At 34.3% G+C, this 17,142-nt stretch overlaps 1 protein-coding gene across 8 annotated transcripts in view; it reads left to right on the plus strand.

Moving 5' to 3' along the window:
• Positions 1 to 17,142, plus strand: part of LOC106877504 (flotillin-1) — an 89,992-nt gene that overhangs the window by 37,739 nt on the left and 35,111 nt on the right. For 2 of the 8 annotated variants that reach the window (XM_052967216.2, XM_052967223.2), the window contains exon 3: positions 14,932 to 15,022. The exons of the other annotated variants lie outside the window; for them this stretch is intronic. In XM_052967216.2, the coding sequence (XP_052823176.1) occupies positions 14,932 to 15,022 (91 nt within the window). The remainder of the gene's footprint in view (positions 1 to 14,931; positions 15,023 to 17,142) is intronic. 8 annotated transcript variants of the gene reach the window in all.

Consider the following 17,142-nt stretch of genomic DNA (forward strand, 5'->3'; position numbering starts at 1 on the left):
AAAGCTTTTTTTGTATTTTGTTTCATTCCTCTATATATGTTAAAAATCTTGCATCTGTCATCTTTGTCTACTGTTATGCACCACCACCATCATCAACATTTAACATTCGCTTTCCATGCTGACCTGAGTTGGATGGATTGACAGAAACTGGCAAGGCCAAGGGCCACACTAGGTTCCATTGTCTGTTTTGGCTGGGTATTCTTCCAACCACTCCACCGAGTGTACTAAGTGTTTCTATAAAGTATCAATAGCATCCTGAGAAAGATATCATTAGTACTATTCAAAACCCAGTGAATGGAGTCACTCAATCTTTTCCTTTTTAAAATAATTTAATGTCTTTAAGAAGGCAATGGATCTCAAAATCACTCGAACACAAGAAGTTTTGGAGCAGTTTATGTACCTTTGCATTTTGAGTTCAAGCCCCACTGAAGTTTACTTTACCATTCATTCTTTCATGGAATTGATAAACTAAGTTCTAGCCATTGTTTAGTCTTAGGTCAACCCTGACCCAACAGACCAGTGATCAACGACCATAACCATCTCATTTTTCTATTGGGGAAAGGTTATCAACTGTGCTTTTTTCTAAGACAGTGGGTGTAATTTGAGGGTGATTTAGCTGTTCCTAACAGGTGGTTTGATTTTAACTATAACCTCCACTTCAAAATTTGCAGCCTTCCTTTTGATTGGGGGGGGGGGGTAAAACAGCAGATATTGTAAGATTGGATGAAAGATAAGATGGTTAGATGGTCTTTGTTTATAGGCCTACCAGGTCAAGGGATGGGCAACATGGCACTGAACAAAAACAAAGAAAATATTTGAAGAAAAATGTAAGCTGTAGGTGATATAATGTTATATATGTTTGTTAGCAACTTGATATCTTTCAACCGTTTAGTTTTTGTAGGAGTGACAACTTATGTAACGACTTTGAATAGTAAAAGATTGTTAGGCACAAGTGGAGAGGATGGGGGTCAATGATTGGATGACCGGGTTGCTGGTTATTATTTGAGGTCATTGTTGTGGTTGGTGTAAATTATAAACAGATTAGATCTTGAATTGAGGCAATTATTTAAATGTAAATATCATATAACCTAAAAATAAATATAGAAATAAGATTACTTGAGATAATTTTATTTGTAATGCTCTGATATCTTTGTTGTTGTTTAGCCCCAGGTTGTCTTGATCCAGGAGATATATGTTCTAGCCAAGATCACACTACACTTTGTTCTTCACTCTGTGCATTTTTGGTTATATTATCTAATGTGTCCCCCCCCCCCCTTTTTTTTTTTTTTTCAAAGCAGTAAAATGTGACTTGAAGGAGTTTTGGCTGCTTTTTCTAATTGGTCAAAGATCCCCATCTTCTCCTTTATTAACAGACAGAGATGGACTGGTGTTGAAGACGTTGTTACCATTGAGTGAAAAGGCTGACTGCAAAAATAGATTTTATCTTTGTCTTAGAAATTGCAGCTGTTTAAGTTGATAAGGTACTTGGCTCCAAGCTGAAGGTTTAAGAATTCATATCCTGTCACCAGTATGACTGCACCATGTAGATGGCTGAGGTACTTAACGTTCATAGTTATAAATAGCTATTATGAATACATTCTGTGGGTGCACTGTAGTATAACGTCATATGCTCACAGTGTTAATTAAATTTTCTATACTTTTAAGGTCTTCTTTTGTAGTTGTTTATATGTATGAGGGAGAGAGAGAGAAAGGAGTTGATGCTTTACACTACATTTTACCTGGTCCCCTTACCTCTTTTTGTCTGGTACAAATAGAGCTTTGTGATTCAGTAGTTTGTTTTCGGTTGAATTATTTGAGTTCACCCCCACTGTATAGCATGTTTGACCAGAGCCTTGTAATTTAGCTTGAATCAACTGAAGCCTTGAGTGAAATACAGTCAATGGAAATTGTATAGATTATATTTGTTCTTTGCTGGTGGATTTGATCTTTCTTTCAGTTTAAACCATTATATGCAGAGTCCATTCTGCTGTAAACAGCCTGATGATGACCTACAAAGCATGGTTTCTTCTTTGTTTCCCACTGTCTTAGAAGCCCTGCAAAATGCTCATTAGTGCTGCTTTTCTTCTCTTGACTAATCAATAAAGGAACCCCATTTCTACTTCACTATAATATTGATTTTGAATAGTTTTGTGAGCTTGGTCCATGATAGAAACATTCACACATGACCTTTGCTCCTTGTTTACCAGTTTTCTTACTACCATGTCAAAACATATTTGAGATGGATAAATCTTTATCTTTGCCCACATTGGTTTAATAGAAATTAATCACTTCTTTAGAGAGATTTCATTTAAGTCCCCCACTCCATCACTCTGTTATAGTAATATAAATTGTGAAATTCTTTTATTTCCCAAAACCTCAGCATGTCATTTTGTCAGTCTTCTAGTTAGTAATTGTCAATATAGAAAAATAACCTACGACTAAGAAAAAAATTTTGTTCAGTAAACCTTCCTCTCTCTCTTACTTCCTTGCACTTTCTCAGTCTCTCTCTTGCTCTCTCTTTCTCTTTCGTCAGTTGGACACTCAAATATTCTACAACCTCTTCAAGTACTCAAAGACCTCCTTGCAAACCTAGCTCTCAAGCAGTAATATTTCCTGTCAAGGATTTATTTGTGATATCTCTATTTGCAGGCAAGAGCATTTAGTACAAGATTCCTCTTCGGTTTTCACAACTTAGCTTCAATTACTCTTAATTCTGTATTGTGCATTCTGTGAAAAATAATGTCATTGGTTTACTGCTTTTCCAGTGATAAGAGTGACAAGGGAGTGTCTACATTTTGAGCGCAATAAATACACAGTATTTTTGCTCAAATGCACCTGTTTTCTTGCTCACCAATATACATTACTGAAAGGTGTGTGCCTCTGTGTATGTGTGTGTCTGTGTGTGTGTGTTTAGAGATACAGGCATGGCTGTGTAGTTAAGTTGGCTTCATAATGTCAAGGTTTTGAGCTTAGTCTCTTTTCATGGCACCTTGGGCAAATGTCTTCTATGATAGCCCTAGGCTGACCAATATGTTATGAATGAATTTCGTAAACCAAAATTGTGCAGTAGCCCATTTATGTGTGTGTGTGTCCTTGTACTTATCTCTCATTGCTTAACAATGGTGTTGGTTTGTTTATGTCCTTTTGACTTAGTGATTTAGCAATAAGTGACCAATAGAATAGATATCAAACTTGAAAAATAAAAAAAATAAAAAATTTAATTTTTCAAAAACAGTGCAGGGATTGATTTGAATCATTTAAACCCTTCAAGTTGATGCCTCAGAATGGCTGCTGTTCAGTGACTGAAATAAGTAATATAATAAAAGAATCTATAATTGGCTTCTGCATACATTATGTTGACCTCATCTCACTAGGTATTGGTTCACCTAAGGCTAAGGTAGAAACCGTCATCTACTTCACCAAGTTGTTGGAAATAGTTAGTGTGACTTGCATAGTTATATTGTAAACATTATCTGCAATAAATTATCTTCTCCAGGGAGAAATTTACTTATTGTCTACAGAACTAAGCATTGAGTTTTAAGTTTGACATTTTAGTTATATTGTATGTGTTATCTGCCATAGGTTATCTTCTCCAGGGAGAGATTTTCATATTATCTGCATAGCTGAGCATTGGGCTTAAAGTGGCATTTACATTTCACTTATATATTTTTTATTCCATCATTAAGCAACATACATAAAATATCTATAGCCCAAGAAGTAGATTGAGTCATGCTTAGTTGATTAATTATAAAACACTTTGTCAGATTTTTCTTGCAACTCCATATATGCTTCTTAATTTATTTGCCAGGTCTTTATTAAGCAAAACTACAATGTTGGGCAAAGCCTAGCAAATTGAACCTAGTATGAGTTTGTGTGCACAGGTACATGTGTATACTTAGGACCCCCCTTCGGTCATGATTGACCATGGGATTGCCCCTAGAAAGTTTGCCTCCGAGGCAGAAGTCTAGGTAAGGTTGTTTTATGGAAGATCAGCAGTTGCTCATGCATACCAGCCTCCCCTCTCCATGCCATCAATGTTATCCAAGGGAAAGGCAAAGGCCAATACAGCTGAGTGAACTGGAGCAATGTGAAATAAATTGAATCCATAATCGTGTGATTGAGAAGCAAGCTTCTTACCACACAGCCATACCTGTGTCCATCTTATTTGCAAAACAAATGAACATTTATCTCTGAAACCTTTCAAAGTACTTCAGCTTTCTTCAGTGCTATGTTGTTTAGCTCCAGGACAGTCCTGGTTAAGTAGACATATGATTAAAGACATTCATGCCGCAATCATTCAATCTTCCTTTGTAGCCAAAAGCAAATTATTTCAAGTATTATCCATTTTACTAAACAGTAGAACGGAATTTAGGGAACATTTGACTTATTTCTAGCATGTCAAACAACCACAGTCTCTCATGATCTTTGAGGTTTCTCGAGCGAGATGAGCGTGGCCATTGCCAGTACCGCCTGACTGGCCTTCGTGCGGGTGACACGTAAAAGCACCCACCACACTCTCTGAGTGGTTGGCGTTAGGAAGGGCATCCAGCTTGAGAAACACTACCAAATCAGATTGGAGCCTGGTGTAGCCATCTGGTTTCACCAGTCCTCAGTCAAATCGTCCAACCCATGCTAGCATGGAAAGCGGACGTTAAACGACGACGACATTATTACTATTATCATTATTATTTCTGCTTCTACTACTGGTACTTTGATTAAAAATTAAAACAATGAAATTGTAGCATTTTTCTCTTCTATAATAGCAAATATTAATTACTTTGATTAAACTTCTATCCTTGAATTGGGAGACTCTTTGGGAATCACCGAATAAGGTACTTCCTTTGTCATGATCTTAAATGCTTACTGCTAGAGCTAAGCTACATTTCTGTCTCTTAAGTTGTTGTTGTAATGTTATTTCCTTTACTCTTTCTCACAGTACATGAATACACATTCTCATAAGTGTGCATGCACATTTACGTGTAAGCATGTTTGTTTGCATGCTTGTACAAATGTTAGAAGAAAAACTTGTTTCATCCTGGGAATCTTTCTTATGTGGGAAATGAAACGAGTAAAAATAAAGCTTTATTTGTATAGAACTGGTATTGTTCAGAGAATCCTTATTAGATTATAATGTAAGCAGGACATAGATTGATAGGTTATATTTCTAACTTTTTTCCATAAAATAAACAGTAGGATCCTCAAGAACTAGTGGTCAGCTTGCATTTACTAAGTACACAAAGGGTTATTTTGTTTTGAGTGAAGGACAGATTGTATGATACTTATGTATGAAGTATGATGCTGCATGGTTGTGAATCATGAGCTTTGAATGCAGATTATTTGTGAAAGTTAGAAAGAAATTAGATGTGTAATGTTATTGTGCATGAATAATGGGACACAAATGAGCTGAGAAAAACTGAACATAATCAAATGTAGTATGCAAGAGAGAATATTACACTGATATGTGCATATGGTGTGTATTAAGAATATCAGGTGTATAAAGATGTGCTAGCACTTGAAGTGGACAGAACTTGTGCAAGAGAGAGACCTAAGAAAACATTGCATAAAGTAGGCCAGACTGATCCCAAGAATCTGGACCTCATAAAGGGCTGGCAAAGAGCTGTGACATGTTGATACACAGGACTGCAGAAGACTCATTCATCCATGCAAGCAGAGTGGTAGTAATAGAGGTGACAATGTATAATATATCTACATTTGGGTCTTTTGCTTATGTTCCTGTTAAATCTCCCTTTTGCCTCCCCACCATCTCTTTGTTACCCTCTCGTCTTGCACTTGTCTTCTCTCCTATTCTCTCTATTACACTGCCTATATAACAAGATGTGGCTTTGTTTTTATATTCAATTCCTCCCCTTTAACTGCTATCATTCTACTTCACTTCCACCACAGGGATGGCATCATATCTTTCCATATTCTATATCCCCTACTGTCACCCTTCGTTTTACAGCCATAACTCTCTCTCTCTCCTGTCCTAACTCTTCGAAACGCCTGTGTTAGAATGGGGGCAGCTGATGAAGGAAAATGTTCTCTATGTGGCCTGTGTATTTTCTGTACTCTCGTTATTATTATTTTTTTGTCTACGTTTTGTTTGCAACGTCCTGTACCCAGATATACACCTATATATACAGGTAGATGTAGGTATGCACATACTTGTACGTGTATATGCATATACTCATTTATTATTTGTTATATATATATATAACATCCACCTCTGTCTTTTACTATTACCTGTCTCTATTTTTATCCCTCACTCATTCCGTCTTGGTATCAGCATATTCATTACTGTCCTTCACACTCTTCCTTTTTTCTCTCTCTGAAGACACAGACATACATTACTTCCTCTTCTATTAGTCTTTCTTGACATACATCACTCTCCTTCACTTCCATCATTCCGCTTCTCTTTATCATTTACCAAAAACCTATATCTACCTGTCTATCACTGCATCTCTTTCATCACTCTGCTTCCCTCTTTTTGAAGAAGTGGAAACAACATAGAATGAAGAGGACTTAGTTTTGCAGAAAACAAGGTAACCTCTCTAAAGCTGGTGCTATTATGAAATTTACCCAGTACACTGTAGAATAGTTGAGCAAGATGCATTCCTTTAGCTCAACCAAATAAGAACTGGCTTGGACCTATGACAATCTATTTACCCATCTCAGTTTTGAAAGCAGACATAAAATTGTGGTAATTGAAATCTTTATTCACTATTAGAAATGTTTGCCCCTTTTATCTATATCATTCCTCTTATAAATGCTGTTGATTTGTTTCCATTGAAGCATTTGTCATTTGTGGCTGTCATCAGGTGTAATAGTGTGCAGAATATTTTTAAATGCTATATAATCAATTGGAGAGGAAGGAGGGCTTTTCTTTATTCATTTTTTTCATTTGTCTTATTTTTTGGGGTTTTTTTTCATTTTCTTTGAGTTGTTTTCAAAACTAAGTGTTCTATTTAAAGTTAACGTATTCAAATATTTTAATGAATTGATTAAGTAAGTACTAGATGTCTTACAGATCAAGAGATAGGTAATGTGTATATCTAAGACTGTTTATTTGTTATTCATCAATTTACACCATTAATCTTGTATTATATTGCTTTTGCTCACTCACACACATAAATATTACCTGTGCGCATGTGTATATTTTTGTGTTTTTGTTTGCTATCATCTTCTAAATAGTGCTTTTGTGCAGATATATAAAGTCAATGTGAAAGTCGATAAAAAGTAGACTCGTACATTTTATTGACTTCAATGATGTCTTTGTGTATCTAAACAAAAACACTCATTAGAAAATATACACTCATTATTCAATACTGTTTTACCCATTACAAAAATAGAAACATTTTAAATTGAACTAATATATATATGTATATATAAATGAGATTCAGTTAAATTAGGTACTTAAGTTGAAACACCGAGTCAGTCTGGTATTAAGCCACACAGCACAAAGTAGGGTGAATAAAATCAAAATAAGCAACAGGATGTCAAGGACGACCATTTCAAGCAGCTCCATTTAATTGAACAAAACAATCATTACATCAATTCAAATGCAATGCCAGCCAATTCATTTGTGCAGCTGAAGATGGCAATGCATTTAAATTGATATGATTGCATTGTTCAATTAAATGAGGCGCTTGAAATGGTTGTACTGCTGTACTACTTGATATCATGTTGCTTATTTTGAGATATATATATACATACATACATAGATATATATATGTATGTAGGTAGGTATATATAAATATTGTCATTGTATCATATATCTAAAGAAGCACACTCTAAACCATAGAGCAGTAATGTATTAAAAGTAATCGAGTCAATGTCCGATCATAGAGTGACCAATGGTTTTTGCATCCACAATGGCTTTACAGTCTGAAAAGATGTCCACAAAGCTAAAGCCTTTGTGGATGTAAAACCATTAGTCACTATGATCAGACATTGACTCGATTACTTTATGTGTATGTATGTATGTGTGTATGTATGTATGTATGTATGTATGTGTGTATGTATGTATGTATGTATGTATATATATATATATATATATATATAGTCATCCTCGTGTGTGTGTATAGTCATCCTCGTGTGTGTGTATAGTCATCCTCGTGTGTGTGTATAGTCATCCTCGTGTGTGTGTATAGTCATCCTCGTGTGTGTGTGTGTGTGTGTGTGTGTATATATATATATATATATATATATATATATATATATATATAGTCATGAAACTCTGCCAAATCAGATTGGAGCCTGGTGTCGCCTCCTAGTCCACCAGTCCTAGTCAAAACGTCCAACCCATGCTAGCATGGAAAGTGGGCGTTAAACGACGACGATAAGATTATTTGACAGAAGTGCTTCAGTACTGCACTAAGTGATGTATTTAGGATTCATCAACCACGGGTGTTTTAACTGAAGTTAACTTAAATCTTCATCCTCTTCAGGAGTCAATAATGAAATTGGAACAGAAATATACCAGGTATCATTTTATGTTGCAAAACCTAAGAAGGAACACCAAAATGGGCATCCCTTTGGATACTGTTCTTACTAGTAAACCACATCTTTTACGAAATTGTTGTCAGTAGCCCATATTTTTTAGTGTAACAAATGAAGTACTTCTGTGTCAACAGTAAGAATGAAGTAAAATACCACAAAGGAATGTTCTGCATGCTAAAACATTTGGTTGGGTGGAGTCTCATGTTATCTAGTGAGTGGAATAACTTTGCTTGACTTAGAAGTATATTCTTTGCTGATGAGATTTAATAAGGTCAAAGCTTATGTTGTTTTCACCAATTGATTTTTAAAGATAAAATCACCTCCCATCTATATTGTCTTTCAAAAACTTTGATTAGCTGAATTTCTCGGTGTTATTTCCATTACTGTTTGATTTCATATTGAATTATTGACAAAAATGACTAATCCTAGTTCAATTGTTAACCTTGCAATATGCAAGTAACACTGTTTTAAGGTTTATTGTTTTATTCTCTTGATTTTAGATTTAACATTCTACTAATTGCATGGAGAGTTTCAGTTCATAAAATTTTTTCAATACAATATGAGTGACCCAGTCAGAAGTACAACTGTGTCTTAGGCAGTTGTGAAGTTACTTATGATAGATTAATAGACTTCCTATCTTTCATCAGCTTTCACTCCCCACCCCCTTGCTGTTTCACATATATTTTCTTCACTCAGCCAAAAAGCAGAAGTGAAACCTTATTGTTTCTCAGGCAAACAGGAACAAGCTGGATTCACTCAACATAATTAGTTCTGGTAGTAAGGTTTTATTTCACAACCATATTGTCAGAAGTACTGAACTTTAACCTTACACCCATCATTCTTGAATGCTAACACTAGAAAATGCAACACACACATGTATGTGTGTTTGTGTGTGTGTATAAATATATATATATATATATATATATATATATATATATATAAACATATAGACAACGGTCTTCTTTCAATTTCCATCTACCAAATCCACTCACAAGGCTTTGGTCGGCCCAAGATTATAGTAAAAGACACTTGCCCAAGGTGCCATGCAGTCGGACTGAACCCGGACTGAACAGTTTCAGTTTCCGGCTATCAAATTCTCTCATAAGGTTTTGGTTGCCTTGGGACTATAGTAAAAGACACTTGTTCAAGGTGACATGCTTTGGGACTGAACACAAAACCCATGTACCTGGGAAGTCAATTTCTTAATCACACAGCCATGCCAGTGCCAAAGCAAGATGCTTTTTTAGTTGTTGACCACATAAAGACCATCCATGGAGGTAGATGTAACATCTATCTTCTGCAAGTAATGAAATTATACTCCAACGCTTCTGTTACAGGTATTTGAAATCTTGACTTTCAGTTTAGTAAATACATAGGTTAACTACCACAATTTCATTCATAATATTCTGAATGATGTGTGGCTGTGGTCATTCATAGTAAAAGACAAACACCGTTTAACCCCAGGTTTTTATCCTGATTGAGCAGGCCTGTAATGAAAGGAATTCCAAATGCTGCCATCTCATATCTTTCAGACATAATATAATTAGGATTACATTATCCAATGTATCCTTTTGTAAATTTTTTTTAAATAGTAAAGAGAACTGTGGGAAAGTGATTTAACTCCTATTTCAAGTATGTTATGTAACCACAGAGGTTCCCACTTTGGTTCTGAGTCTGTTAGTGAAGCATAGTGGATTTCATATTGAGGTATTGGAAAACTGACCAATGATAGTTTAAACTTTAATCTTGCCAGTAACCATGTTCTAAATGTTTACATTTTATTCTCTTAATTTAGTTTTGTTTGAATGTCTTTAATTTGTATTTCCACTGACCAAAGAGTGAATGGTTAGCTTAGGTAATGAATAAAATGGACGGTATTGGAAATATGACTTATAAAGGTTAAACTCTTGAAATTGGATTCAATCTAATCAATTAACTTGGAAGAGCCTTAAAGATTAATTAGCTATTATCCTCTCCTGAATCCAGATATATAGTGTACTTTCTGAAGTTTAAACAAAAGAATACCCCCAAAGCATGTTCTTCTAAGCAATTGATCTGACCTTATTAGGTTGGCTTTCAATTAGCCTTTTTAATTGACTGACATGTATTCATTACTAAAGCAATTTATATTCTGTCTCCAATTCCCAAGTATAATTTCTGTAATTGTATCAGAAATATTATATCCCCTCTCTTTTATTCTTTTACTGGCTTCAGCCAGTATGTTATGGACAAGCAATGGCACCACCTTCTGGAGATTTTATCAATTATATCAGTTTTAGTACTTTGTCAGTATTATTTTATGAACATTGAGGGGAAGAAGGGCAAAAATCAACTTGGGTCTAATGAATATATAAAAAAAAAACACCATAAAGTATTTTTGTTCAATGCTCCACTGATTCTACCATCCACACATCAAAGTTATATATATATATATATATATATATATATATATATATATATATATATTGTGTGTGTGTGTGTATATATATATATATATAATCATCAGCATCATCTCACATCCATTTTCCATGCTGGCATGGGTTGAACGGTTTGACAGGAGCTGGCCACCTGAAGAGCAACCCAGGCTCTGTCTGTTTTGGCATGGTTTCTTGACTTGATGTTCTTCCTAATGCCATCCACTTTACAGAGTATACTGGCTACTTTTTATGCAGCACTAGCATGGGTGTATTTATGCGGTACCTGTATGGGTGCTTTTTAGGTGGCACCAGCACCCATAAGCTCATAAGGTTAGGAATGCTCAGCTGGAGAGGGATGCAAGTAACATCCTGTATGCAAGAGCAACCACGCTTTTACTTGGCTTGACGTTTTTTCAGGTATAGCAAACTACCTGCACCCTGTCATCATCCCTGAGTCCCAATGTACACACACACACACACACACACACACACACACACACACACACACACACACACACACACACACACACACACACACACACACACACACATATATTCACTTGATGGGCTTCCACAGTTTCCACAAACAAAATTACACTCAGGTTTTGATCAATCAAAGGTTATTGTGGAAAACACTTACCCAAGGTGCCACTCGTTGAAATCAAACCCAGAGCAAATTTTTTAACCACACAGTCACACCTACACCCTCCTCGTTACCAAATTCCAAAACACATCTGTTTTTTTTTTTTTTTGTAGGAATAATTTGTCTGATTTGCATTTTATTATATGTAAGTTTTTGTTAAGGTAATCAGAATATTTCTAGACAGACAGAGATTCAAATGATTTACTGCATCCAGTTTATGCTTTCACTTTTCTGAGTTAACAAATTCTACAAGATTCAACTTTGAATTTAACAATAGATTTTAAGCTAATGAAGAAAGGACTTCTTACATGATCAAAGCTTGGTATAACCATACTTGTTTTGCCCACAGTTACAGAACACACTTTAATCAGCTTGTTTCGCTTTGCTATGCTGAAGAGTCTATGCTACTTCTTTCATAGTTGACTGATTAGTGGTTAGGAAGAAATCAAGATCCTTCCAAAATGTAGTCAAATTTGTGTGAGTGCGAAGATACATGTGGCAAATGATAAAATATTTCAAATTTCTACATATTTTTATAGTGTCACCTTTCACATAAACTGTTTTTTTTGGAGGGGTGGTGGAGGTTGTTATTTCTATTCCAATATAGAGTATACACCTGTTTGTACACATGCATGCACCCAAAATATGCACTAACATAGACAATTTTGAGAAATTCATGGTTGTATAGATGTCCGATAATTTTCAGTCCAAAGTGGTAAATTTTTATATCATTACAATCACAATAGAATATCTGAAAGATAAAATATTCATCTTCATCTGAATCATATTTAAGACCCAAATCTTTAGATGATTAAGGCTTTGACAGATTAAGAGATTATCATTTATCATTCTGGAAAATGTCCCAATATCGCTGTATGTTTATCAACTGTAACTAATGTCAAACATATCAGAATTATTACTTTCTGTTTAGTCATTTCCCAAACCAACTGAATTGTTTTGTAAAAAATAAAAAAAAAAATTTAAAAAAATTTCCTTTTGAATATAAAAATATCTTGCTCACATCTTTCCCTCAAGTTTACCTGAAAGTTTTTAACAGAGAATTATGTAGACTTTGTATAATAAAGATGTTTTTGTGAAACTAGTTTGCTTTTTTATTTATCTTAGTATAACTAAAATATTTGTAGGTTTTATAAAATGGCAAAACCACATATACTCATATTTTATAAAAACCAAATTGTTAATTTTGTTCTGGAAAAAAAAAAAAAACCCATTTTAATGCATTTAAAAAATGCATGTTGAGATTTTTGTCTCTTGTTTGTTTTGAGTCTAAACCTTGAGGTCTTCAGAGATTTCTTTAGGTGCTTTACTCCACAATGAATGACCTGTATCATTTGCTTTGCTACATCTGTAAAACTGTGATTTAGTTAATATTGATATTTTTCAGCCCTTACCCTTTCTATAATTCTTGCCCTTTCTATAATTTTTTTCTTTTTTGTGTGTGTTATTCATTCATTTGGCATTCGAAGAAAATAGCCTGTTATGACATACCTATTGTGCAATTCCTCAATGGTTAGCTGCTATTTTTATTCGGTTGATCTTATTACATCACCCTAGTAGCATGCGATAGTGTGTTGTGTGTGTGTGTATGTATGTATATATATATATGTATATGAAAGTTTCATCATGATATTGTATAGAAAATCTTTAACTGATCACAAAGTTGGCATTGAACTAACTTCATAGTGATTGGAAATAAATTGACGAGGATAACTTTTGATTCTAAAGTTTGAATCCATGAAGTTCTGAAGGTGGTCAAAATACTATATGGATATGACAATGTATTTTGTTTTCTATATCTTGAATTATTCTTTCATATATATGTGTGTGTGTGTGCTTGTGGGCATGTGTATATGTGTGTTCTATATATTTGACTGAACATTCTATAGAATTTCTCTCTAAGATGCTTGGCAAGAAATTTGGTCTTAGCATTGAAACAGATACTGTATTGTTCATTTAATAATTAAATATATACACAATTTATTGTTCACATCTGTACTGCTTTCTATATAGTTTAAAATTATACATTTCATCCATATACAATCTGGTCATTGATGCTTTACAGATGAGCAATTCAGTTGTTTGCTCAGCTGGATGATTTGCTATGTGAATTAACATAGTATATCATGGATGCAAATATATACTCTTTAATGTAATTTTCAGGCAGACTCATTAGTGCAGCGTAGACTTTTGACAGTTTCCATCTCCCCAGTTTTGCTCACAAGGCTGGAGTTGACACTGAGTTGCTATATAGTGAGATAAAACCAAGACATCATGATTGCAATAACAAACTTAACTATTTGCTCATGCTACATCAACACTGTGTGTGAGTGCATGTACATGTCTGTACATAGCTATGGTTGGAGCTATGTGCAAAAGGTCGAACAAAAACACACTGTCTACATATAGCAAATTTGAAGCATCATGAACTACACCTGTTTGTCCCGGATGAATGCCTCAAAGCATATTGGCTAAATAAACCCAATCTCCAAAAGAAAGATATCGAGAGCATTACCATGGATGGTGTAGAGACTGCCAAAATTCTAGCTAAGAAAACCTTAAAATCAGATGGGTTGCTGCAACAGCTGTACTCTATGAAACGTACATTAAGCTTCAACCCAACAAACTCAAAATATGCTGTGACTGCTGTGTGAAAAACCTACTTGCATGATGCTTAATACTTTCACACCTGTACAAGTTCTTTCTTTGCCTGTTGCCAAGCCCAACTCATTTGGTAGATGTGTTTTTCTCTTTGCTGTAAATACATGATACAAATTTTCAGATGCAACAATTGTTAGACCTCTCTTTGAGTTCATACATCTTATGAGACTGTATTGTTCTCAAATGTTTATAATGGGTTCTGATTTTAAGCACAATGCCAGCAATTTTTTAAGGGAAGGAGTTTAGTCGATACCATCAATTCCAATACTTGATTGGTCCTATATTTTATCAACCTTGGAAGGATGAAAGCTAGTTGACGTCGGCAAGGTTGGAACTCAGATTGTAAAGAACTGGAATATTTTCCAATGCTGTAACACTTCTTCTGCCATCTTGCTGCCTTTCAAATGCATATAATAAAATAGCAAAAAATGACAATCATTTTGTAGATGTTTGAAAGATTTTGAGGAATGAATTAAAATAGCATGTGTGTTTAATAAATGGACAAAATTATTGTAGAAAAAATAAATTCTATAAACATTTTTTATCCATTTTTATTATTTTGTTCTAAATTTTGCAAAGTAAAAATGATTTTTGATAGGTCTTGACTAAATATTAGAATAGGGGTTCAAACCACTTTTGCGAATTGCATTTTATCCTCAATACCATGACTCTCTTTTTTGCTCGAACCTGTAGATTGTCTTTAGCAACTATGAGCTTAGCTATAGAAAGCCAACATGTCTACACAAAACAGGGCGTGGCTATCTCCATGACAGGTATTGCACAAGTAAGTGGTTTTGTCCCTTGTTGTAATGGGTACATTTCTAAATCCTACCAAAAATGCAAGTAGTTGGCAGCTTCTTAGTTTTCAATCCTAGTGGTTACCTGAATAGCTTTGTGTTCTTTTGTTATAAATGTTTTCCTATTTTTATATTTTGATTTCTCCACCCACTAACCTTTCCCTTTTGCAGATAGAATGTTGTCGCTTTATATATATATTTATTTATTTTTAATGTGTTGTTGTACTTTACATTGATTATATTTTGTTATTGCAAATTATAATTCTTATGCAGCATGGATATTAGTAGTTACAGCTCATTTAAAGAAGTATCATTTTTTTTTATTTATTTATTTCCCCAATGATATTTCCTTTGGTGTGGGCATTACTGTTAAACTTAAAATAGATAGCAAACATTTCGTTTTGTCATGGTTGAAGTGTAAATCTTGATCAGCTAAGAATTCAAACTTTAGGTTTCATTTGATAGAACCAAGCACAGGATATATTTACTGGTCACAAAACACCATTGTAGTAGGACCTAGGAAAGCATTATCACTTTCTCCCTTTCTCCATGTCTCTCTCTCTCTCTCTCTCTCTCTCTCTCTCTCTCAACAATCAGCCTTGTTAAAATAGTATGTATGAACACACAGAGCAATGCCCTAAACTTGTGGATAGTTATTTAAAATAGTTTCTTAGTGATGACTATTGGTGCTTTTTCTTAATTCAAGGTGATTCATGTCTATTCAATTCCTTTGTAATTACTCAAACCGTTAGCTATTATGCTACACCAGCCACATTTCCTTATTTTTATTTTTAATACTTAACGTAAAAGTTTCCCTCCCCACTATATATATATATTTTTTAAATAAGGAATAATGTATGAGGATTATCATATTAATGGCAGTTTATTTATTGGTCCTGAAGATATTTTATTACCATTTACCACCACTATTGCTACTACCACCCTAGCATAAATTGAACTCAGAATGGTGAGGTATTGAGAAACATCTATTCCAATTGATTACTGTTTATACCAAATTTTCTATACTATCTGTAAGATTGTGATAATATGAATTCATTTTATTGTATTTTTCTGGAATATGCATTTGTGTAAGAATAGGTAAAGACAGGGCATAATACATGAAAAAAATGAAGCAACTGCCAAATGGGACTCTTAACTCATATTTTCCAGCTCAGTGCTTAACAAGAAGTGCATGCTTGAGTCCCATTTAAGGTTGTTTCATTTTTTTTTTTAAATATGTAATTGTTCACTAAGTACTTGCATAAACACATGATTTAAATATATAAATAATATATACAAAGTAATTTTTAAAAAAATTCAAATGTAAATTATTTCAACAAAAAAAAAGTTTTTTTATTTTTATATTGAATCAGTTAACTACTCAAGAAATAACAATTTTGATTTACCTTCTGTGAAATTCTAAAAGAAAATTATCAAGATTTTCTTTTAATGCATGCAATAAATAATTCACGATGTGGCCGTCACCAGTACCCGCCTGACTGGCCTTAGTGCCGGTGGCACGTAAAAGCACCCACTACACTCTTTGAGTGGTTGGCATTAGGAAGGGCATCCAGCTGTAGAAACTCTGCCAAATCAGATTGGAGCCTGGTGTCGCCTCCTGGTCCACCAGTCCTCAGTCAAATCGTCCAACCCATGCTAGCATGGAAAGCGGACATTAAACGACGACGACGAAATCAAAATTGCAAAACTTGGATGATCTGTAAGGATTCTGAACATTGAAACTTTATTGCATGCAAGTAATAATAATATCTGGCAAATATAACTTTTTACATTATATTCTCTAGCTAAAAATAATTTCTACATATATATAGTGGAAATTAAGTTAAATACCAGTATGAATATTTAGTTTTTACGTACGTTTCACTATTGCAGTTAATCGGATCTCTGCATTGGACATCAGGTGCATTTGGATGTCTAATTGCAGTGCATCAGCCAAAATAACTGCAATGGTGAAATATATGTAGAAACTAAATGTTTATTCATTTTACTCTTGTTTCAGTCATTTGACTGCGCCCATGCTGGAGCACTGCCTTTAGTCGAGCAAATTGACCCCAATTTCCAATGTATGTTCTGTATATCATAAGTA

This window comes from Octopus bimaculoides, chromosome 1 (genome assembly GCF_046866305.1).
Source record: "Octopus bimaculoides isolate indiv1 chromosome 1, ASM4686630v1, whole genome shotgun sequence".
NCBI classification, from domain to species: Eukaryota; Metazoa; Mollusca; class Cephalopoda; order Octopoda; family Octopodidae; genus Octopus; species Octopus bimaculoides.